The sequence below is a fragment of the Mya arenaria genome, chromosome 4 (genome assembly GCF_026914265.1).
Source record: "Mya arenaria isolate MELC-2E11 chromosome 4, ASM2691426v1".
NCBI classification, from domain to species: domain Eukaryota; kingdom Metazoa; phylum Mollusca; class Bivalvia; order Myida; family Myidae; genus Mya; species Mya arenaria.
This window is the reverse complement of record NC_069125.1, coordinates 43,610,872-43,635,698: the sequence shown is the minus strand read 5'-3', so window position 1 is coordinate 43,635,698 and position 24,827 is coordinate 43,610,872. Positions and strand designations below refer to the sequence as shown.

The window sequence follows — 24,827 nt, the reverse complement described above, 5'->3', positions numbered from 1 at the left end:
ATAGATATAACCACTAAAAACCCCAGTATAAATGTTAGTAGAACTTACATTGACACACAATCAATATATATCATTTGTCATGTATATGAAACATCCCTGTGTATTTGAATACCGTGTAAATACCAATATAGAATTTGTTTTATAATAAATTGGATTCTTTAATGTTTGCTTTTTATGTTGTGAGATAATTGTCTTCTTGTTGATCACGTTAACAAGTTAGAAGTTCTTAGAAAACAGTTCATGCGACATGTCTGTGTGCTAGAGATGCAAGATAAAATATTTGAAATGTATACATATATGCATTTGAAATTATTTCAATACGGTAAATGAAAGAAATATTTAAATGACTTCAAATTATGCTCCTTTTCTAAGTGTTAACATGTAAAACTACTAGATTCGGTTAAAACTATTTTGGTGGGTGTTCTTTATCAAATGTGCAATATATCTTGAGATAAAAAAGTACTTTGATATTTAAGCTTTATTGTATAAAAAATGTGCAGGCTTCTACAAATTAAGTAATGAGTTTGTAAAGCACTTGATAATGCCATGTAATTATTTACATTAGTTTACGAATTTATAGGTCCTTGAAGTAACTACTCAACCCGAGGTTGATTGTGATTAAGTGACGTTTGTTGTCAAGTTAGGTGAAAGTGAACGTTGAACGTTAACACTTTGATATTTTCTCTATAAATTTTAAAACACAAACAAACTACGATAGAGAGGATCAGTTAAAACGTGATTTAGTATAGTTCTTGCGCTGTGTCAGTCTGGTGATTTAGTTTTATTAAAGTATTTATTATAGCATGGGGGAACTTACGAAAAAAAGATGGCGAGTTGTCAAGATCCGTGAAGATTAAAATTAAAATAAATAAGGCCAGTACAAACTATTAAATACCTTTAAAGCATTTCACCAACCCTTTTCAGATAGTAACCCGAACTTTTATTCATACTGATATTAAATATTTTAACACAAATTGTGTCTGTTCTGTTCTGTGTCCGTGTCTGTGTTCAGTTAAGGGTAGGTTCTGCTTAATCCCCTTGAGTTTAACTGCTAGGCTAGTCTCAAATTTAGGGTCCCCAAGGGTTCATGTGTATGTCAAATGATTTTACCATTACGTCCAATCCGACCATCCTTTGTCAAAAATACCTTTACGTTACTTGTTCCATTGCCGTCACATGCTTGTTCACGCAAAAACAACACTAATGCGTTTCGGCGTAATTTAACTGTTTGACTATCACCAGGTATGGGTCGTGATATTGTTGCATTTCCTTAAACGTCAATATAGTCGCATGAATTTCTTTAAAACAAACAATGAAAACTAGAGGCAAGAAGTCACAAGGCAAGAAGTCACATATACAGTCTCTGTTCGGCATTTAAAACTATTAGAACTTCAATTCAAATAAATATAAACTATCAATGATGTGATATAAATCTAACGATATTCAGTACCCCAAACAAAACAACCATACGATCAAATATGTGATATCAAATATGAAAAGAATGTATATATATTATCTAACCGGGGATCTCAAGGCTGCCCGGGGCTGCTGAGTGCTAGTAAAATTACATGTCGTGTTACCAAGTTATGTAGCGTACAGATGAAAAACCGAATAAAATTGATGTTATCAGTTGTTCAAGCAGAGACGACATTTAAAGACGCGCATATTTTGATCAATCTCAAAACAAGGTCTATGTAAAATTAATTATTGCCGCTTTAAAACCAGAATATCACTAGTATATTTGATACGTTCTTAGGCGGTGACTTCTTTTAAGCGAAATGTCAACCGCTTGGCCGCTCCAGTCAGCCAGGGTTACAGAGGTCTGCTAAGATTTAAATGTACTGTAGCCAGGTACAATTGCGTCTTTAATACTCATACTTACAACATTTGGATCCGGCATTTTGTATCGCATCGAGAGTTTTATTTGATTATGTTTGAGTGCACGAGGTCGTAATTTATATGTGTCAGTAAGAGCCTTTGTCAAATAAAACGAACCAGAAGCTCTGATAATATCATGAGTCGGCTATAAACATTCTCAACATTCAATGAAATACAGTCTTGTTAAAACATAATGTAATGCTAAGACAAACGTGAATTTACACCAGGCCAATCAACAAATATAAATAATAACGCATCTGTTCGATTGGTTAAAGCCGTATGATTATTCAATTTTGGACCAATAGTTTCGATGCTGCTTATATAAATCTGAGCGCATCTATCTAAGTTGGAAGGACTCACCACTTAACGGCATTTAAAAATGGTACGTTCTTAACATACTTTACTTTCTCTTAAACTTACTATGAACAGTTTTAAGTATTAAGGTTTGAACAAGGATTTTTAACTTTATTTTGAATTTGGTACATAAGAAAGAAATATATCATAACAACATGTATGATTTAAAGGTGCAGACACTTTATTTGATATTGATTTACTCGAAACCACAAACAAAGAGTAAGTTGTTGCACACCGAAGCAAACAGGTTTTTAATAAATGATAAAACGCAAATATAATACATATCAATATAATATATCGAGATGAAAAAAAAACTTAATCATAATATCCGATAAAAAAAATGGTTATACATTACTTTTTTTTACTTAATATGGATTAAAAAAGATAGTTCGTTTCTAACTATATGCAACAACAGTCAACACGTTTTGTTTTGTTTCTAGAAGTCGTCAAGTATTTTGATAACCGTTATTGGGATTGTTGCTTTAATGCAACCAACGTCTGCAGGTAATAATAATAATAATAATAATAATAATAATAATAAAACTAAATATACAAAAACTTTTTCTATTAAGTTATTGTAAAGTGGACACAATTCATCTTCGTTTTTACTTAGATACAGCGCGCTATCAATTAAGTAATTGAATCAGTCGGTCACCGGGTAAAATATGTTTTAATGTTACCACGTGTCTGTAGGGAAAGATCGTAAAATATGTTTGAAAATTATTCAGCTGTAAAATGTTTAAGAGAAACAGTCTTATTTCATCGAGTAATTCCTTGCTGAACATATCATGATAATACTGACGAATAAGAAGCACAACATTAAATCGAAGAATACCAAGATGTCGTTTGCTTTTATGCATTTAACAGACGTGGGAACTGCTTGCACGGCGAATGGGAATGAGTGTGATGGACTAAAGGGCGAATATTGTAAGACGAATGTGTCAACATGTGCATGCGTTGACATTTATGGTGTTGACGGCAACGCATGTAAACCTAAAGGTCTGTGCGTATTGTCATTTATTTTGTCAACATGTGTTTATGTGTGCTAATGCTGCTCTGTATTGGGTCTTATGCTTTGTAAGAAATAGTTGTCAAACTTTGTCAAAAACATTTTGTGGGCATAAAATATTTTTCATGGAAGTGCTTGATGTTTGTAGTATTCGTTTAAAACTAGTTGTACCAAATGTCTGTACTGTACAAATCATCTCGAGTCACAGTCATCAGTGACCTAAAAGTCACACAGGCAACAATTGAACAACAGTGGCATGGGAACAAACTAGAGAAAAGTTAAATACTTTCTTATAATGTCGAAATTTATCTTAAAGGTTCTAATGACCGGCTTCAAATATAAGTGAAAGTTAGAAACATTTAAAAACAAAACATGTTAGAAAATATTTCAATACTTAGTGATACGTTAATGAAACAAAATGATTATAATCATTATAATTATTCTGGTTTATGCAGAATATGGTTTGTATCAGAAAATATCTTATCGGTATGTAGATATATCGAAATGCATCGTAGGGCGCGATGACCGTGTCGTCTCCTCTCTAAACAAGAGCCGACAAGAGTAAACTGATAAAAAAGACATATGTAAGTTTACATTTAAATATGATTTGTGAAAAAGTGTACACAATACACGATTTGATTTTCGGCATAGGTTAACCTTGATCGATATCAATGGATGTGGGTATTTATAAAGCAAATAAATGAAAGGCTTTGTTTTGAGGCTGTTTTTAAAAGTACTCGACAGAAGCATAACGCGTTTATGACACTATGGTCTTTATATTTTTATGTACTTATAGATAATATAGTATAAGTAACTTAAGCAGAAAAAACTTCAAAAATGGACATAAAGACATGTTGTGTACTAAAAAGGTAAGGAAATGATCAAGCTTTGTTACTCTTTTGTTTGGCCTACTTGAGTTGTGGCGCTTGGCCTTATCCAATGATAAACACATGCTACATAGCTTTAAGTAAATTTTTATTATCATGTTTCAGATGTTTTAACTAAAGGATAAATAAGTTGTTTACCTTCATATCTCCTTCATTTTTCACTGGAGGCCGTCATAAGGAGTTGTGGATATAATCGATCCTTGTAAATTTTGAGTAGTATAATTTCCATCCAGTATTATATATTTTATTTGTTCTATTATTGAAGGGAATTCTTTGTTATGGCCATATAAATGTTATTTACATTTGTTAAATAATAATACAGATTTTAATCAATTTCAAACACATTTCATATTAATAATACCAATAATTAGGTAAATAAATTGAAAAATACATACATCAATGAATGCCTAATTAATAAATGAATAAATGAATAAGTAAAAAAGAAAATTTATGGTACGAAGTTCTTTAAATCGATATTGTTAATTTATAAACGGTTTATAAAAACATGGTTTGCTTCAGATTGTACTAACGGAGATACAGTGTGTTCTGGTGCTGATCCAAACTCTGCATGTGTATCTTCCGCGTGCGCATGCAAAGTAACATATGAACTCACTGGTGCAGCTAATGCAAAGCTCTGTTCTACGAAAGGTACGTGTTTGTCACTTTAAAAATTGTTTGAAAAAGAAATGTTTTGCGAGAATAATAATTATTACACAGAAATAATTTTCTCATAATTCAATAACTAATTATTGCCCGATATTTGATATACATTCAGTTAATTTTAAGGTTTGTGATGTCATGTATTATAAGCAATCGGGATATTCATGTTTTGCTTTCTCTTCATTGGTCGAGTTATAATTGGTTTTGCTGTTTTTGAAGAGACCTTCCTACTTCAATTATTTTTAATTCTAAAACAAACCTCATTGTTTAAGTTATCGGATCAAGCTGCACAGCTGGCACTGATTGTGCTGACATTACCAATGCAGTGTGTGAGTCGACCGAATGTGCATGTCCGTCCAATTACTTTCCAAACGAAGCTTAAAGTGCCTGTTTAGCCGGTAAGGACTTTAAACATTTTGTGTCCAGTCATAATCTACAAATATATATCTATAACATTTCCATATACGAAACCATTGGGCCCATTATATGTGTTACATAACAAGAGTATTTACTCCTGTAAAAACATGTTAATGTGCGTTTCATATATAAGACTGTTCAACGGGGAAACGCTCTGATGTCAAAACAATAGTGTTTGCATTATAGCTTTATTAACAGTTCGTAGAATATGTAATTATCATTAACTTAATTTCCCTAAAAACCTAGGAGTTGGCGCCTCTTGCTCTGCGAATGGAAATGAATGCGCAGAACTAACAGGCGGATACTGCAAAACAGACGAATCACAGGCTGTTTGCGCTTGTGCAGATATATTTGAAGCTGGATCTGAATCCAAATGTACAGCCAAGGGTAAGAATATAAACTTTTTCAATTCGTTTGTATGAGTCAGGAGATGTTCATATTTAACGTCTGCCGGAGCTAGTACAGAAATGAATATTAATACAATAATGTTAATTGCAAGTTAAGCCCTCACAAAATAGTTTAAAACCGTAGTGGCTTCTTTCATAATTTTCACGTACAAAGACGTTGTTCACAATATTTAATAATTACAATATTGATGGTATGTGTTGTTGTCGTGTGACGCATGTTTCTCAGCTTGCATTTGTTTTGCCTAGATCCGTTTCCCTTTAAACAGACTCTTGGTTAAAGTTATCGGTAATGACCTGCCCTCTAGTTTTCATTATTTATCAATCCTGTTTGCGGCACACGCATAATGCCACAATTTCTTGGCAATCTCAAAAAATAGTTGGTTGCAGCACCTATGAATTCAATGATCATAAGTATTTCCACAAAATTTTAATATGAGCATACAGTTATTTCTTTCTTTTGGTCATAATATGAATGCCCTTTATAAAGTGCACCATACGCTAGATTTTACGCATACGAGTTGTGTACCTTTTCAATGTTGATTCGTAGCTCCTCAACACTTCTCGAATCGTTGTCATTTTTAAACACTAGGCTGTAGCACTAAATATTTGATTAAACTCATTGGCGAGTGAAGAGTGAAGAGGATATACTCATTGCCAGGGTTAAGGCCATTAGTTTTTACGTCGTCATATGGGGTAATATATTCATACTCTAAGAAACTACTACCATGAATCTAATAACATATTGTTGAAAGCTTTGATGACAAGAGTTACCTAAAGAAATGCCCGTTAACGTCCCCGTTTGTAATTATAATACAAACATCTTTTAGAGTGATCGTGTCTACTCTTCTAACATTATTCTTCGTTAGGCGTCCGTTTATTGGCTTTTAAAATAGCACTATAAAAAGAAATTCTAGCCATATGAATTACATTGTTCCTTTATCTACCGTTTTCCATGTCAATATTTTTGAAATGCATAAGGCATTACAATGTTGAAAGTCTAAAAGACAAAATATCAAATTTCATTCAAATGATTACGACATTAATTAGAGTTTATCCAAATATCATGATTTTATTTTATGCTTTCCAGTGGTTTATACGATTTATCAATAAAATAAATATTGTTTAAGTTATCGGATCAAGCTGCACAGCTGGCACTGATTGTGCTGACATTACCAACGCAGTGTGTGAGTCGACCGAATGTGCATGTCCGTCCAATTACTTTCCAAACGAGGCTAAAAGTGCCTGTTTAGCCGGTAAGGACTTTAAACATTTTGTGTCCATTCATAATCTACAAATATATATCTATAACATTTCCATATACGAAACCATTGGGCCCATTATATGTGTTACATAACAAGAGTATTTACTCCTGTAAAAACATGTTAATGTGCGTTTCATATATAAGACTGTTCAACGGGGAAACGCTCTGATGTCAAAACAATAGTGTTTGCATTATAGCTTTATTAACAGTTCGTAGAATATGTAATTATCATTAACTTAATTTCCCTAAAAACCTAGGAGTTGGCGCCTCTTGCTCTGCGAATGGAAATGAATGCGCAGAACTAACAGGCGGATACTGCAAAACAGACGAATCACAGGCTGTTTGCGCTTGTGCAGATATATTTGAAGCTGGATCTGAATCCAAATGTACAGCCAAGGGTAAGAATATAAACTTTTTCAATTCGTTTGTATGAGTCAGGAGATGTTCATATTTAACATCTGCCGGAGCTAGTACAGAAATGAATATCGATACAATAATGTTAATTGCAAGTTAAGCCCTCACAAAATAGTTTAAAACCGTAGTGGCTTCTTTCATAATTTTCACGTACAAAGACGTTGTTCACAATATTTAATAATTACAATATTGATGGTATGTGTTGTTGTCGTGTGACGCATGTTTCTCAGCTTGCATTTGTTTTGCCTAGATCCGTTTCCCTTTAAACAGACTCTTGGTTAAAGTTATCGGTAATGGGCTGCCCTCTAGTTTTCATTATTTATCAATCCTGTTTGCGGCACACGCATAATGCCACAATTTCTTGGCAATCTCAAAAAATAGTTGGTTGCAGCACCTATGAATTCAATGATCATAAGTATTTCCACAAAATTTTAATATGAGCATACAGTTATTTCTTTCTTTTGGTCATAATATGAATGCCCTTTATAAAGTGCACCATACGCTAGATTTTACGCATACGAGTTGTGTACCTTTTCAATGTTGATTCGTAGCTCCTCAACACTTCTCGAATCGTTGTCATTTTTAAACACTAGGCTGTAGCACTAAATATTTGATTAAACTCATTGGCGAGTGAAGAGTGAAGAGGATATACTCATTGCCAGGGTTAAGGCCATTAGTTTTTACGTCGTCATATGGGGTAATATATTCATACTCTAAGAAACTACTACCATGAATCTAATAACATATTGTTGAAAGCTTTGATGACAAGAGTTACCTAAAGAAATGCCCGTTAACGTCCCCGTTTGTAATTATAATACAAACATCTTTTAGAGTGATCGTGTCTACTCTTCTAACATTATTCTTCGTTAGGCGTCCGTTTATTGGCTTTTAAAATAGCACTATAAAAAGAAATTCTAGCCATATGAATTACATTGTTCCTTTATCTACCGTTTTCCTTGTCAATATTTTTGAAATGCATAAGGCATTACAATGTTGAAAGTCTAAAAGACAAAATATCAAATTTCATTCAAATGATTACGACATTAATTAGAGTTTATCCAAATATCATGATTTTATTTTATGCTTTCCAGTGGTTTATAAGATTTATCAATAAAATAAATATTATATTTCGCCATTTCAAAACAGTGAAATAACATTTTGAAACAGATAAACACATTTTGATAAAAACAATTTAAAAAACGAATAACCTTTTCCGGAAGTGTCCCTATTGTCCCTTAATCAAACTTCAATAATTGTTGCTCACCTAGAACATGTACATCATATCCAACATGTTTAAAGGGTCTGCTACAAAAACAGTTCAAAATGGAGTTGATGAAACTTTTCTTATTGAAGTAGAGAAACAAAAATCTGTTCACCTAACCCTAAAAGCTGACCTTCTGCGGTAATCGTCATTCCTTCCAGTAGAGTTCATTCACCGAAAAATGTCATCACCAATCCGGAGTATAAGCCAAGCTATCCGAAACATGCAAATGTGTTTGTGCATAATTTTGCTATATGCCCACCAACTATTTCACAATAAATCGAGCATCAGCTATAACTGCAAATTAAATAATAAGCATATCAAAAATTGTTAAAAACTGTGTTTTTAAAGGCATGATAGTATTGACGATTTTTAATGAATATGGAAAACATTTCTCTGTTTTTGTTTCATTCAAAAACAAGCAAACCAGCATTCAATGAATGAAGACTTCTAATAATAATAATATGCATTTTACAATAATAATCCGATTATATTTTATATATGAATGTTTTATTGAACACTTCTTTTACTGCATTTTTCTTTTTCAGATTGTACTAGCGTAGTTACAGTGTGTTCTAGTGCAGATCCAAACTCTGCATGTGTTTCTCCCTCTTGTACATGCAAAGTAACGTATGAGCTTAATGGCGCTGCTGATGCAAATCTTTGTGCCGCCAAAGGTTCGTTATTCTCTCCTCTTTAAATATGAATAGTAAGCAAAGGTAGTATGCGAGGACATATCAAAGATACAAAAGAATCATATTTTTCAATATAATTTACTTAATTAATAATTTGTTAGCCAATATTTGACGCATTGGTATTAAGTTTGGTGAACTCATTTAGTGTATGGACCGCCTAATCAAGCTATATATATATATATATGTATTCATTTGAGCTCCCTTGTCCCTAGTGAAATTATAGTTGGTTTTCCTGAATAAATAGAAACCTTTAAATACTGCGAACCAAAGTCAACTTCTTGCAATGAGGAATAGATTAACATTACTTTTGGTAATTGACTCCAGCTGCAAAGTTGCTGGTGATTGTGCTGGCATATCCAATGCAGAGTGTGCATCATCAAAATGTGCGTGTCCATCCAATTACTTTCCCAACGAAGCTAAAAGTGCATGTATTGCTGGTAAAGATTTTTGAACATTACTAGTTTCATTCATTTATAAGCATATATAAGTAAAGTACTTATTGGTATAATAAATTATTATTATATTTTTTATTTTTTTTAAATATATATTATTATTATTATTATTATTATTATTATTATTATTATTATTATTATATTGGTAAGGCATGGTAGTAATAGGCCTAATTAAGTTTTGATTACTTATTTTTTTACGGATTGTTATTATATGCACAGTCGATGAGTATCTTATTAGTATGACACATCATAATTGCAGACTTTATAATGCCGTTCAGGGTATTGTCAAATATAACAACTTTAGTAATATAATATGATTAACTTGCATTACCTTCTAGGAGTCGGCACCTCTTGTACTGCCAATGGAAATGAATGCGACGTAATAACAGGTGCACTCTGTGATACCTCTGCAGACCCTACTGTTTGTGCCTGTTCAGGCACCCATACGCTTAACGAAGAAGGAAGCCAATGTAACCCTAAAAGTAAGCACACATTTCAATAGAACAGAAATAAGTATTCTTACCAGTTCAGAGGCCAATGTGTATTTGTACAAAGGCCTCAGGCACAAATAACATGCATAAATTACAAACATGATAGCGAGAGACACAAACATGCACAATAGGTAGATAACTATATTCTTAACTTTTTTTATTGTATTTAAATACGTCCATGAAACATTTTCTTTTCATGCAAGATAGTTTGACATAATGTTTCATTAACTTTCGTCGCAGTCAAAATCGAGTCAAAATTAGCTAGAACTTTCGTTAGTATTTTATTAGTATTTGTAAACAACACGAATACTTGAGGAAGTTTTCTTTGTTATTGTGCTTTGCCGATTTAAACATAATCAAAAGTAGTACCAACCGTTCATAGATGTTCCCTTAAATTTCAGACATCGCCATTGGTCTTGCTGCCTCAGTGATTTTGCTGTTCGTCTGCTCTCTGTCAACATTCCTTATCCAGTTTTAACTTCAAGTGCATTGAAATAACACAAGTGTTAGTTTTTTTATGGATTATTAAATTTGTACAAACGCTTAAGAGCATCGTTTAAAAAAGAATAATGGGAAAATGGGCAAATTTAAAATGAGTCATCTTATTTATATTCATTTTGCTCTTCAAAGGTAAAATCCTTATTGTTTACGAGATTCCACAAAGTTAAGGAAAACTGTGTATGCTATGTTTAAGTTAGAAAAAGGAAAAGACGGTAAAAAAACAACGTTAAACCAGTGTTAAAAGTGTGTATATATATACCCAGAACTAGTTGATTAACGATTTATATGTTCTTGCCATGCACTGTGTCCTTATATTTCGTTTATTGCATTCTAACTTTGGCATTATTGTAGACGTTCCATCGTCAATTTGCTGTCTGGAAAGCTCATATTTTCTTGGCAAAATACGATAGAAAAATAGATCAAAACTTCCCGGCGCAATTACAATTTCATATAGTGTTGTCGCAGTTTAGTGTTTTTGGACTATTTATAAGTTGATATGTGTACGGTAATTGAATCGCATATTGTTTTAAATAATACACTTCCAGACGTCAATAAAATCACCAACAAAGCCAGTGTGTGAACATGAAATATTCGTTATGGCGAACAAGGCTGAAAGCGCTCAAAGTCCCTAAATAAACGTAGCGATAATTTTTCGATGATCACTTTGTCTTTACTAAAATACAAAAAAAGTGCGTCTGGAAATGTGTTAAGAATGTACGTACAAATCTAATATGTGTTGAAATTCCCAAAAGTTAAACAATGATTAAATGTTAAAGAAATCTTCTTTTTTAACTTTATTTTCCCTGGCAACCATTGTCAAACAGAGAAAAAATGTAAACAAACGTTTGAGGGAAACTTTTCCACAAGCTTTAAAAGGAGAAAGTGGGTATAACTATAAAGCGAAGATTTTTTAAAAATCAGGGGATGCCATTGTGAGAGAATCGTATGTTGAAAAAAGCAATACATCATATCATATAGTCTTCTTTTAGAAATGAATCAATTAACAGGTCTACGTTTTGAAAGTCTTGAATAGTTTAATGATTTTAGGTTGAATAATACAACTAACACTACAGGATCGACCAAAGCTGATGAGCGTTTTCAAATACCAGTACACATTAAGTCAAAACTCAACATGACATACAATGTCACGTGACGACAGAATCATAGATCATAATATAAACATTCATAAGCACAAAACATAAAATTATATTCGTCTTCAGTCAATTTACCTTACATTTACATAAATGAGGCCTCGTCTCTAAATCTGGGTATTACATATTCAAGACTCACATGGGAATGATAGCAGACAAATTGAATCAGATTTGCCCAAAAAAGAAAAACGCATATTTATTTTTTACGGAAATTATGATAGTCATGGCAGTGAAGCATCCATTATTCCTGCTTTCAGATACAAAAGCTGTTCGGTAAAGTTTTTCAACACAATAAAAAATATGCGTGTGAATCATTTAGGCACCTGAGGTTCTTTCGGCACCATTCTGTGACCAATCATCAATGAAATTCTTAAGGTAAAGACTACATATTTACACCTCAACTTCCATTCCTCAAATGAACTGCCTTTGGGCAATTGCGTTTGTCATCCGATGAACGCAACACCTTTGGATATGTTCATCGCTTTACAATATACATGAAAATTGTTCATCTTGTTATTGTTTGTATTGTCTCAGCAAGGCCGCTTAAATATAAATCAATATTTTAGAAAGTGTTAATTTATGATATATTAAATGTATTGTTGTCATAAGTGTTTCAATTTTATGTTTAAACGTGATTTCAAGTAGTTAATCTTTCTTGCGTTATTGTGACGTCATTTAATAAAATGTTTCCAGTTACAATCGGGTCGTTTTATTTACAGAATGTATAAGAAAGGATTACTGAAAGTTTTTTTTTAAGTGAAATGAAGTATTGTTTCAACAATTCTCGAATGAAATAATGAACTATTGGTGTAAATATAAGTAATGAACTGCGGGTTTAGTGTCGTTATCGGAGGTATGGACGCAATTGGGCTGGTCAAGGTGTGTGGAGTCCGAAGGACTCCATGCGTTCTTTGACTTACCCAATTGCGTTCATACCCCGATAATAACATCAACCCCGCGATTCATTCCTTAAATATACACTAAAGTCAAAAGCAACAGTGATGGCAAATTTCCCGTACAATGTTATTCACCTTATACAAAAAATCGGGCCAAATCACAGCGAAAATCATCATCTTTAATTTCAGCCGGCCGAGGGGAGATTTACAACCACATATGGCAACAATGCCTTGTTTAGCATGATCACACATTCACATGTTATGTTCACATCTTAGAGAAACGATAAACAAACTATACTGATGCGTTTATTATATGATTTATCAACTGCCAGATGCAATGAAATAAGTTTAAGTGTTTTATAAGGTACAATTCAAATATCTTGGTTTAAATGAGCTTGGTTATCGTGGATTGATAGTTTGCCTTGTTTCTTCAATTATTTACAGTACTTTTTTCATTTTATCAGAAGATTTATAGTTTTGAATTCTTCAAAATACCAACGATCTCATATATTTTACATTGCTGACAGACGGTATAGTATATGGTGATAAAACTGTGTAGGAAATGTATTCATAATTCACATTGAATGCATTGAGATCCGTGGTTGTTTTCATTTTGTTTTTCTTCTAGTTTTTTCTATAGCAATTTTTTATTAATACTTTTGAGGTTCAATATTTAACCAGCTTAATACATGTTTCCGTTGCTAGATGTGAAGCTGTAATTAGCAATTTAGCAAATTTTACGAGGGAAGATTTTATCAGATTTCAAATTAAAAAGTATTTTCATTTTTCAAGAAATATGTTTGTGTGTCAAAATAGTCAGTTCTTCCCATTTCACATTGTGCTGTGGTGATTGAAGCTAATTTGCATGAGAAAGTTATTTGTTTTTTGCAACCTGAAAATGAATGATGTCCACAATTTTTCTTTTTTATCGAATATCATACCCACAATTCATTGTTGATTAACATTAAACTACATAAACCTTACCAGGAAACATTGCTAATCAGTTTTGAGTATCTAAATTATTCCTACTTTCGATAATCTGCATCGTACATTTTACGTGCATTTCTGGGAAGCAAGAACATTTAAATTAAACTTCCTAAACTTACCTTCAAAAACAATGCTGATAATACACGAAGAAATGAAAATGATTTATTAATTGAAAAATCTCTGTTTAGAATACGTGTTTATAAATAACAGAAACCTTTTTCAAAGACATAGAGTTTTTATTGTCTCTCTGTGTATCAGGAAACTCTTAAAGTAATCGTAATTAAAAAAGACAAATGTTCTGGGGTCGTATTTAATAAGTGTTTCGATATGGACTCTAAACAATGTCAATAGCCTAAATGGATTCACTAGGCCATTCCTAAGGCTAAGGATAATACATTCATTGCATACTACGCAATTATGTCCAGAAAGTCACCAGGATTTTGTACCTTGTTCAATTGGCAAACAAGTCATTTGTGTACAGATCTGCATATATTCGTTTGAAATGAGTCTTTTCTTTATGTTCTTCTTGCTATCGATTCACAACTAGTCATTTATTTCTGTAATTATGTGATGTTTTGTATATATCAACCTTTTTTGAAAAAATCTCAAACGGCTAGATGGCAAAACATTGTTTGTTTTTTAATTGATATTGTCGTTAAGTATATAGGGCGTATATGAAAACAATTCAGACCGACGAATTCTTAGCAGTATACAACCTCAATAAATTGTATGAAGACTAGTTAGCACGTTTAGGTAATGAGATTGGCTAGTAGTAATAATGGGATACATATTGACCAATTAATTACTAGTTTGCTACTCCCGACAAACCAAAAACGATTAGTTTAACACAATTGACTGCAGGCCGCTAACGACCGGTTTCTATAGATCTTGGTCGTAAGTAAAAATAATTTCAGTGTCAAAATTTCGTTATATAATATTTTGACTATTATGACTTTTATGATAGTCTTAAACAATTCTTTCGGGTTCGACATTACGATATTTTAGCCTAAGTAAAATGTGCTATTTATATTAAATACGAACATTCTTTTTCATAGTTCACTGATCGTGTCTGTCTGATATATATGTGTAGTATGTTCCCGTATGATTCCAATCGAAACACTGAAATATATTTTAGATTACATGAAGTTAGATAGTTTGGCATCAACTATTTCATATGTTAAATACTACGCTTATCCAATGTAATATAAATAAAATGCTTTGTGGCCCGTGTTAGCAACTCGCTAATACGATAGTTGACATTAAATACAAAACAGTTATAGATTTGACGCCAACATTGACATGACACACCAAACAACTATAACAACTAACAAATACATCCCTTTGAATTTCACATCTATAGCGATTGTTGAAGTGGTGACTTTGGATATTGCTGAAAACAATTATATGATAACAGCGAAACACATGCAAAGAGGTAAAGATGTACTGAAAAGGAGCTGTGAACGAACAGAATTTACCAAATTCAAAAGCGCACAACCAATACTAAATATTGCAAATAAAATGATAGCACTATATATTCATTTGAAACATACAAGCTGAAGCAAAAGGTGAAACACTAATATCCAACATATGCACAAAATATGTCAAATGAGTGCAGGTTGCTATTTTCACAATAAATTAAAATGTTATCAAAGTAGCAGGCAACAAAAACTATTTATCAACAAGGGTGGTGAGGCAGACAAAACTTTTCATCAACATTGAAATATCACTGGGCTACAATTATTTTGATATATATTTGTGTCGATTCAATTTTAGACAGTACTAATGTTGGACACATACTAGATGGGACAATGGAAAAAATCAACTGTCCCTCAGGTTAAAAATCTTTGAAGTTACAAATATTACTTGATCGAAATAGGTCACAGAGTCCAATTGTATACATTTGATAAGTTGTCCAAAGATTATCTTAAAGGCCTAGTTTAAGGAATGTTTGGCATGATAATCCCCTACTGTGCATCTCCCTCTAATTGCACCGGTGTCACAGTAGTGGCCAATTTCTTGTATATTCGTTTATTTGCTCAGGGCCATTTAGGGCTCATTTCTATAATAAAACTTCTAAAACTGCACAGCAGGATACTCAGATCGGAGATATGATAAGAGGGATCAAGGAAAGGATGTTTTAATTTTTTTGGGGGGGGAGTCACTTATAGAAGGCTTCAACTAGGCCAATAAGGCTAGTTTGTTAATTTCAATGATTTGATTGGTTAGTAGCAGATATTAGATAATGGAATAGGTTTGCAGTTTACTTCTCGTCGCTCTTGTTTATAATTCAATACCTCGAAATTGTGTGCACAACGGTTTTCAGTAATCGATCCAAGCTGTACAAAAGTAAGAGGAGAATGAGTCGGAATAACAGGTGCAATCTCTAATACCTCTGCAGACCCTGCCGTGAGTGAATGTCCAAAAACAACGCGGAGCTGGGAGGCCACTGCACACTCAAAAGTAAGTGAACATTACAAAAACACAATGGCATCAGTATGTGTGTATGTATCACAAACATAATACAGAAATGTGCAAGAAGCTTTTGTACATTAATTTCAATAAAGACGTCCACGGAATATGTTCAGTACCATAATGATACCATGTTTTATACATTTTATACAGAAAAAAATATATCTATCTAAACCTATCTATCTATTAATGTTAGATCGACACGGGTGTTCTTTTATTAGTTATAATATATTAGCTCTGCCCAAGTCGTGTCATAATCAATTGGTGTTTATTTGTAAACTACTCGTACATCTTTTGTAGCAAAATTGTATTGTTTTGCTTTTCTGTTGTGTCGATTTAAACATTCTTACTAAAAGAATCAAGCAGTCATAGATGATCCTTTCAATTTCAGACAGCGCCGTCGGTCTTGCTGCGACAGGGATTCTTCTGTTCGCGTGCTGTTTGTCAACCTTCCTCCCTTAAGTTAGACATAGATAATATAAACGTTACCTAAGCAATTTTTTTAAGGATTATTAAAATTGTAAAACAAACTTAACAGCAATGATAATTTTAAAAAAAGATCAGGAAGTAAGACAAATGGCAAATCAGCTCTATAATAGGCACATCCTTAATGGTTATCAAGTTATATCAAAATATAAGACCACATCTGTAGGTATATGTTAAAGCAAGACCGAGAAAATGATTGTAAAAACGTCGAACATGTTTGAAAAGTGTGTCTATATACCCAGAATTATTAGAAAATTGCATTTGCGCTCTTGCCATGGACTGTATCCTCATATGGATCTGCCATTTATGTCATTACCATCTTGGCATGAATGTGTACTTTTATATTCACAATAGAGAGTAAAACTACTCTATGTAATAGTTTTCTATAATATAGTTTTGACCATCTGATTGATTGATTTTTAATAAACAAACAAAACCCATTCCAATCCAGATGCACTGTGATTGAAAATACGCAAGATTGTGGATGAAGATCCTCAGTTAACCGATTATATGTATTCCGGTGCTTGAGCCTATGGCACCTCGGTGTTCCATAAAACGTCTACAATACCGTCCATGACTCCATATCATCATCGAAATCAACTAGAACCTGCGGGTTTTAAAAGACATCAAAGCAAATCACACCACTAGTTCAAGACTAATCATAAGTGCTAAACATGATTCTTATCACAAGTCAAAAGTGTAATGAAACTTTCACAGTCTCAAGAAATATCACAGAAATCCCCACCAATAGAACACAGACTGTCGTCAGAAAACCACTACTCGAACATTCAATGAGTCTGATTTTTCTTCATTTAATAAGGTTACAAGCCAAATACTGTACTTGTGAGAATTATTTCATTGCAGCTATGTGTTTCGCATCTTTTGTATATACAAGTTACATGCACTCTCTTGAAACGTGCATGAAATAAAACTGAGTTTGCATTTTTGTCACGCAGAGTTAACAAATAATTACCCATTCTACACTTTCACAAATCATATGAGGCGTTTTGCTGTAATTTCATTGCAAATGGACCGGCATAAGTTGGGGACATCCGGTAGTTGTTCTTAACCTTTGTCACTTAATAGATTGTTGCTTTAACACCATAAAAAAGTCGGTCGTTGAGGCCAAACATTAAAAATAAAGGACAATTATTTGCGTTTATGGTTTTAAGTAGATAGTCATACAACTTCATTGGATGGATAGATTTAATGCTTTTGTATGAAATGTTTTGTTATATAAACATACACGAAGTAAAGTATAAACAATACTCAGATTTGCTTCATAATAAACTTACTTTAAAATTTTAAGCATAGCCTATTGATAAAAAAAGGTTTATACCTTGGTATGATATCAATAGACCGATTGAACATAAAATAATGTTTGAAAATAACCTGTATTCAGCTGTATGGGAGGTAGCGATGGAGGGGAAACACGGAGAGACCATACTCGCTTCCCGCCCTTGTATGTTTCTACAGTGTAATTTGGACAGAAGCCAAGGCTCCCGTCAGTCACCGTTTTCAGGCCTTGTTCGTTTGTCTGCATTTGCCTTGAGAACCTTATACAATAAAAAGCAGTTGATTAATTAGTGCTATGTTTTACTTACCTATGTTTTTATTTTAAACTAATTATCTTTATATACTTCATTTATGGTCATGTTTAAGTATTTGTACACGGTTTGTATTGAGCCGATCAGTCATAATTGTGTTTAACTTCACAAAGTGATTAAAGATTTCACATATATAAGGATATGCGCAAATATAATATAAAGAAGTACAGTAAAACAGTTACCTCGAGTCTTGTTAGAAATGCAGCAGAACACAAGTGTATCTATATCACTTTCGCAGCAGTTACGAATTGACAATGTAAAGTTAACAACGATAAGGTTAACAGCGGTGTTAATTCCAACATAGTTCTAAACAGTCGGCCTCGTAGTGTCGTATAGTCTACCTAAATGAAGTGTTATTATTGAGGCGACAATCATTGTAAGTTAAGCATTCCTCAGATAAAGGGAAATAATTAAGGTTTCTGGTTGTTGTTTTTTCTTTCTTTCATTCTGTTTTATTAAGGCTTCTTGGTCTATTTGAAGTTGCCGATATCGATATTTATATGTTATAAAATTCAATTTCTATAAACAAATCAGTCCACACTTTCAATCCACGTACCCTTTATTGCTATGATGTACAACCGAAGGTTTTAGATCCTTTAAAACGTTGTATTCATAATGACTTCGTATTTAGTCATTTGTGTTCAAACTATTGTTCTCTAAAATATACGGAATTCAATACAAAAGAGTGTATCATTCTTTATAGTATACAACACTGTTTGATACTTCTTAAAATCATGTTTTTGCACAAGTTACTTTTAATATAAGCATTTCTAGTTGGTCTAATGCAATAAATTAAGTTGAGTTAGATTGAGTTGAGAGTAATGCCCAGTTTGTACTGCTCAAAATGCCTTCTTCAAAATGTCATTTGAACGGAGAAATGCTAAAGCGGCTAAGGGTTTTTTTTTCAAAAACGGAATTAAAGTGAAAGTAGCAAAGACGCTGATTAAGTATATGTTCTGCTTCAACAGCGACATCCGACTATATTCAATGTTGACATGAACTATTAGTGTATTGCATCAGTGTGTGTAACTGTAATAAAATCGGGGTTTTAAGAATTATTGTACTCAATGAACTTCGTTTGTCTCCATTTTTAAAGAAATTTGTCGATTAAACAGCCTCTATCAATTGGAAATTATTGATTCAATTGATTTGTATTGCATTATACTTTAAAAAAGAAAAAAAAACAGAACCTAAACTGTTGTTAAATAGACGCCTGATGTGCCTGATAACATTTATCTCTTCAAAATGTATCAAGCCGATATGATGATAGCTCGAATAGTTAATCATTTTTTGCCTGGCACATAATTGTAAAACTGTCCAAGGTCCTTTTGAAGCAAACACTAAGTAATCAAAATCGAGCTAAGTGCACCATATATAACAAATAAAGTTAATTTTTAATGACGCAATAAAAGTTTCAGAGACAAATGTTCGGAAGATTTGCCTGTTTAAAATCCATAACTAGTAGCTACGCCCTCAAATTTGTCTCCTCATCGATACGGCTTTTGAAATTAAATTGGGTAGCGGAGCGCCCGACTACCACAATAATTTTGCGACGTTTCTTTTCCATTGTCTTTCCGAGGCAATTCATTAAAATAGTGTCAACAATCTGGCTCTAAATTAAAAAGACAAATGTAAGTCGACTTGTCATTTACTCAAACAAATAGACTCCGATTCGTTCAATTTAACGAGCTGCAGATTTTTAGATTGTAGTTTGTGTGATCTGCTTGTTTGCTACACAAGAAATATTATCATTTGATGATTTAATGATGCGTATTGTCAAGTTATATTAAATCTGATAATCTCTCTTCAATTGTTCACGTTGAATATCAACTATACGAATACATGTATAGAAAAATCCATTCAAACATAATGCTTTATAAATCAACGTAAAGTTTGAAAATCATTTCAAATATGATCGACATGTAACTGGCGTTTTGCAGAAAATGGATCAGCGCAGCAAAGCCGCAAGTCGTTTAGCTTTAGTAATAGTTTTGGTAGAATCCCCAAAGCTGGTGCATTCAAAGAGTATCACTGATGTTATTAGGTTTTATGCAGCAGAACAGGTCAAGTGGATATGTATGGGCTAGAGCTAGCCCGAACGATTTTAAGCAAAACTATAACATAACGCAAGTCGTTAAGTACAATGTCCTAAATTGTCGTTGGATAATATAAAACTGCAATAGGCAGGAATCTCGCATTAACTCTAAACCAATATTTGGCCAACTTAAGGTAATAAACATTTATGATAAACATAAAACAATTGGTCTAACATAAATTATATTAGTTAGAAAAAAATACCACTCTCAATACTAAAGATATGGTAACGATCGCTGGGTGCCTCGGCGTTATCATTCAATGGGCAATATAAACGCAGCAATAATCCTTCTAAAACACATTTACCGTCGTATATTTCTTTAAGTGCCCACGTATCAAAGCAAAAGCCAATATCATGAAATCTAAAGTTACAAAATTAACATAAACTTCACGCCTCTGTTTATTTAATTTCGTTTTAACTTCAAAATAAGTAGTGTCATAATTCTTTTGCGATGAAGGTATTAGCTGTATTACATTTGGACAAATCATCACTTCTATTTTACTAGTATATATTAACTTTTTAGGATGCGTTTCCATATTTCTAAAATATCTCCGATATTCATATGTCACATGGCGGAGCATTAATGCATGCGTCCGAAGACTTAGTCGGGCAGGTTCTTACATATTTAAACCGCTTATTACATATTTTGTCGTTTATGTTAGTTTGCTTTGGGCCAGAGAATACTTAATAATTTCTCTATGTTTTTGTAGACAATTGATAAATTTACGCGCGAATTTTTTCTATTCTCTAGTACATCGCGACCACCAACACCAAATATGGGGAAAAGGTTCCACATTTCCTAAACCTTGAAAAAAAAATATGTTCCTTATAAGAAAAAAGAAATTGGTTATTGATACCACTGTGTATTCCATAAAGTGAACGAATCCGGTGTATGAGTACAAACAATGGATGACATGTAGATCAAACCCAATAGATCCAGCATGTTCAGCCTGTTTTGAAATTACAAACAACACGGCTTCAAAACCTATAAAGATGGAAAGTAGCCAATGGTCCGAGATGGTTTAATCATGTAATTGATTCACTGCCATGTATTAATTAAATGAAACAAATCATATACAAATCAGTCGGCACTTCCAAAATTGGAGTTATCTGTCCTATAAAGGTGCACAATGTAGGTTGATGCCAGCTTTATTTTATTTTATTTTAATGCATTATCATGTTTAACTCATTTGGCTTTAATGATAAAGAAATGTTTGCCTAAATTATTTAGGTACAGATAAAAATTATCAGCATTATTTAAGCGTTTTTCTATTTCGGGAATTTGTGGCCACGTAGGGAATTGTATTATTGATTGTATACTTATGTAAAATTAATTACATATTTGTATATAGTTGTCATAAATTGCCATAACTTAGCCATATTGCAATGAGCGGCCCTAGTTACGTTAACTATCAGGTTTGCAGAGCGTGCGTGGAACGTTCGCACGTAAACGAATTGAAAACTAAATTTAAGTTTGCAGAACCCGTCCGAACCACCAGCCAAGTCGGGTAAAATTTTATTTGGACTGGAAATTATTTGCAAATGACAAAGAACAAGAATATTAAAATAGTTAAAATAGTTGTTGGTTGGGTTAAAGCTAAAAGTCTTTCGCTATGAATAATAGCTTACTGTCATATAAGTCCATTTACTTTCGTAAAGAATCTCAAAATATAATTGGAATACAATACTAAGTCTGGATTTGAGGCAACATAAAACATAGGGTCAACTCGGGATTACCCAAAACTATCAATTATGATGTTGTTTGATCATTTTTGACTCCCAAGAGTAGAAATGTGACATTTAAACGCGTTTCTATCGTTTAAATATGAATCTGAAGAGGGCACCTTTCATTCTTAACAAATTGGAGGCGATGTTTTTATTCATTTGGCAGTTGGCTTTTTAAGTTGTTTTGATGGCGAAAAGGCCCAACCAAAATTTCGGGGGGATGAAGCAACAATGCAGAAATACGTGGAGGGGGGGGGGTAGTTTGTCATCAAATCCAAGACTGTCTGTCTTTTTATCACTGCCTTTACCAAGTCATTTTGCTGCTGAAAAGGCATTGTAATGTTAATCGAATACAGTAAGATATGACAGGTACGATTTTTTTTGCATTCTAGGGCCTAGTGTTTATAAAAATTTATTACGGGGGAAAATATCGAACACTTGATATTTTTTGTTTTGATTTTATTGTTTATGACAATACATTTTATTGTCCAACAATTAAAATATATTTAATGGTGTTTTTATCACGCGTAATTATTGAATATGTAATATTGCATAAAATTTTAAGTCTCCATCAAGTGACGGTGAGTTGTTGCTGTTTTTGTTTGTTTTGGTATTTTCGCATTTTAATGAATTTGTGCAAAGTTTATAACGGCAGTAAAAAAGGTTTAGTAGCATTTATGACAATATCATTTTAATGAGATACACGATTTTAAATATTCGTTTTTGGCTGTTGAATAATACTGTCAAAGTCGCTTCAATGTTCACAGCTTAAACATTATTTAAGTGCAATCGATTTATATTAAGTAGCCCGAATGAATACATAAGATAGTCAGAAGTTGAAAAAAAAGCTTATGCTTCTTGGAGAATGTCTGTCTTTTCCTGCTCTTATCCATAATACTAAAGACTGTGCAAAAACATGGGATTCTCAAAATCATTATTATTTCCCATACCTACAGGAGGCTCTTTATAAATACACATTCATAAACCGCTATCAATTTGTCTATCTCCTTTAAGAAGTTATGTATTTATTTTTTTGGTTCTGACATTCCTGCCCTTATAATTTGTATAATATAATTATGATTATTTTCTAAAGAACAAATCTTTGATATGTTTGCTAACAATATAGCTATACAAACCTGATATCATTATAACTTGACATTCTGTATGGTAGTATAAAGTAACGTTGTGCTATTGTCACAACTGTTATGTTTTCCTGCTCCATCAGTCAGATAAACAAACAGAAAATGCGAAATCAATTTCGATATTCCCATCCTGTTTTCCCTCCAAATCGGTATCAAATGAGCTTATTCGTTTGTTCACTTTTCGTTTCTTGGTTTTTCTTACAAATAACCTAAAACATGTGTTATTAAGAAGTGTACTTAGTGTAGTGAGAATCTACGATGAAACCACTTAAAATATACTAGATAACACTTTTGCGAACTCAGTTTAGGTATTAGAGTACTTCGTTTAAACAAGGACTTGCTTCAAGTTGAAAAATAAACAATTCTGAATCACTATTTATATAAATAAAATCCGTCGATAAGGCAGGATAATATTCTTCATTTTAAAATAAAACATGATAAAACAATCTACAGAACAGTTACAGCGGAAGTTCTGTTAGGTTCAAAGAGGTCCCAAACTATATTGTTGTGATCCGATGGCCCTTCGAACACCCAGATCACAGATTTCTACGACGACCCTGTCGGGGGTCCCGACAACACCCCTTCCTAAGCCCGCGTCCGAGTTTCAAAAGACACACAGGCACTACGATATTCTCAAAATTGAGCCTAGCGCATCGAATATAGCAAATAGAAATCTTAATTGTATAATAGGGCAACCTTTTGTCAATAAAATGATACAAATATGTAAAAGCATTGCCCAAACCTGCCGGAACGATAACACTTTTCTTGAAAATCCAGATGTTTACGTTGTCAACATTAAGCTCTTTCCAGTTATGCAAGTTCAAACATATATGATCCATTTTAAAATGTTAAATAAAAAACAATCTTAAAATGAAATAGAAAAATTCTAGTATCGTAAATGGTTAACAGGGTTGTTTTGTGGATCCATTGCTTAGTCAAATTGTTACCCAATGTGCAAGTAAAAGATAAAACAAACAGTTAATGTTTGAGCTTCCATATATTAACATTTTGCAGGCCAGTATCAATTTAGTTGTAAATTTGCAAAGCACTTCTGAATGATTAGTGTCCGTTGATGTTATGTTGCCTAAAGATCAAATTCAAGAAGAAATGCAGAGGCAATCTTTAATGAACTGAAGAAAAGTTGAAACGCGAAACCACTTTTTTTGCACAAAGTCCTTAATTAATGATCGTAGGATAAAACATAAACTGCACCAGGCGGCAACGTCAAAGAAAGTTAAACCCAATTTTTGGTATTTAAGTTAATACCTTTTTCAGGTGAACATTTCAATTCGTAGTAAACAAACGGTATAAATAACCGCCCCGAAAGTCAGCTGTCGCAGTGTTATTCTTCAAGCGGCTATTAAAACGGTGAAATAATCCTTTTAAACCCATTTGTTATCTAATAGTTCTTTAAGATGCTCACAAATCACATCGAACGCCACATGAAAGCAATTGGCATCAACATGGTTTTATAATTTATTCCTCTGTTTATTTAGTTGCGTTGCAAGAGCAAGATTAGTGGTGTCATAACTCATGTGCGAGGATTGTATAAACTAGTTTGCATTTAGTCAAACATCACTTA

General features: G+C 32.9%; 1 protein-coding gene across 1 annotated transcript in view; it reads left to right on the top strand.

The window, feature by feature from the left end:
* LOC128230828 (prion-like-(Q/N-rich) domain-bearing protein 25) overlaps window positions 1-24,827 on the top strand; it is a 72,223-nt gene that overhangs the window by 34,646 nt on the left and 12,750 nt on the right. Inside the window, exons 9-14 of the mRNA XM_052943271.1 lie at window positions 4,648-4,776; window positions 5,452-5,592; window positions 6,740-6,865; window positions 7,131-7,271; window positions 9,097-9,225; window positions 10,034-10,177. Of these exons, the coding sequence (XP_052799231.1) occupies window positions 4,648-4,776; window positions 5,452-5,592; window positions 6,740-6,865; window positions 7,131-7,271; window positions 9,097-9,225; window positions 10,034-10,177 (810 nt within the window). The remainder of the gene's footprint in view (window positions 1-4,647; window positions 4,777-5,451; window positions 5,593-6,739; window positions 6,866-7,130; window positions 7,272-9,096; window positions 9,226-10,033; window positions 10,178-24,827) is intronic.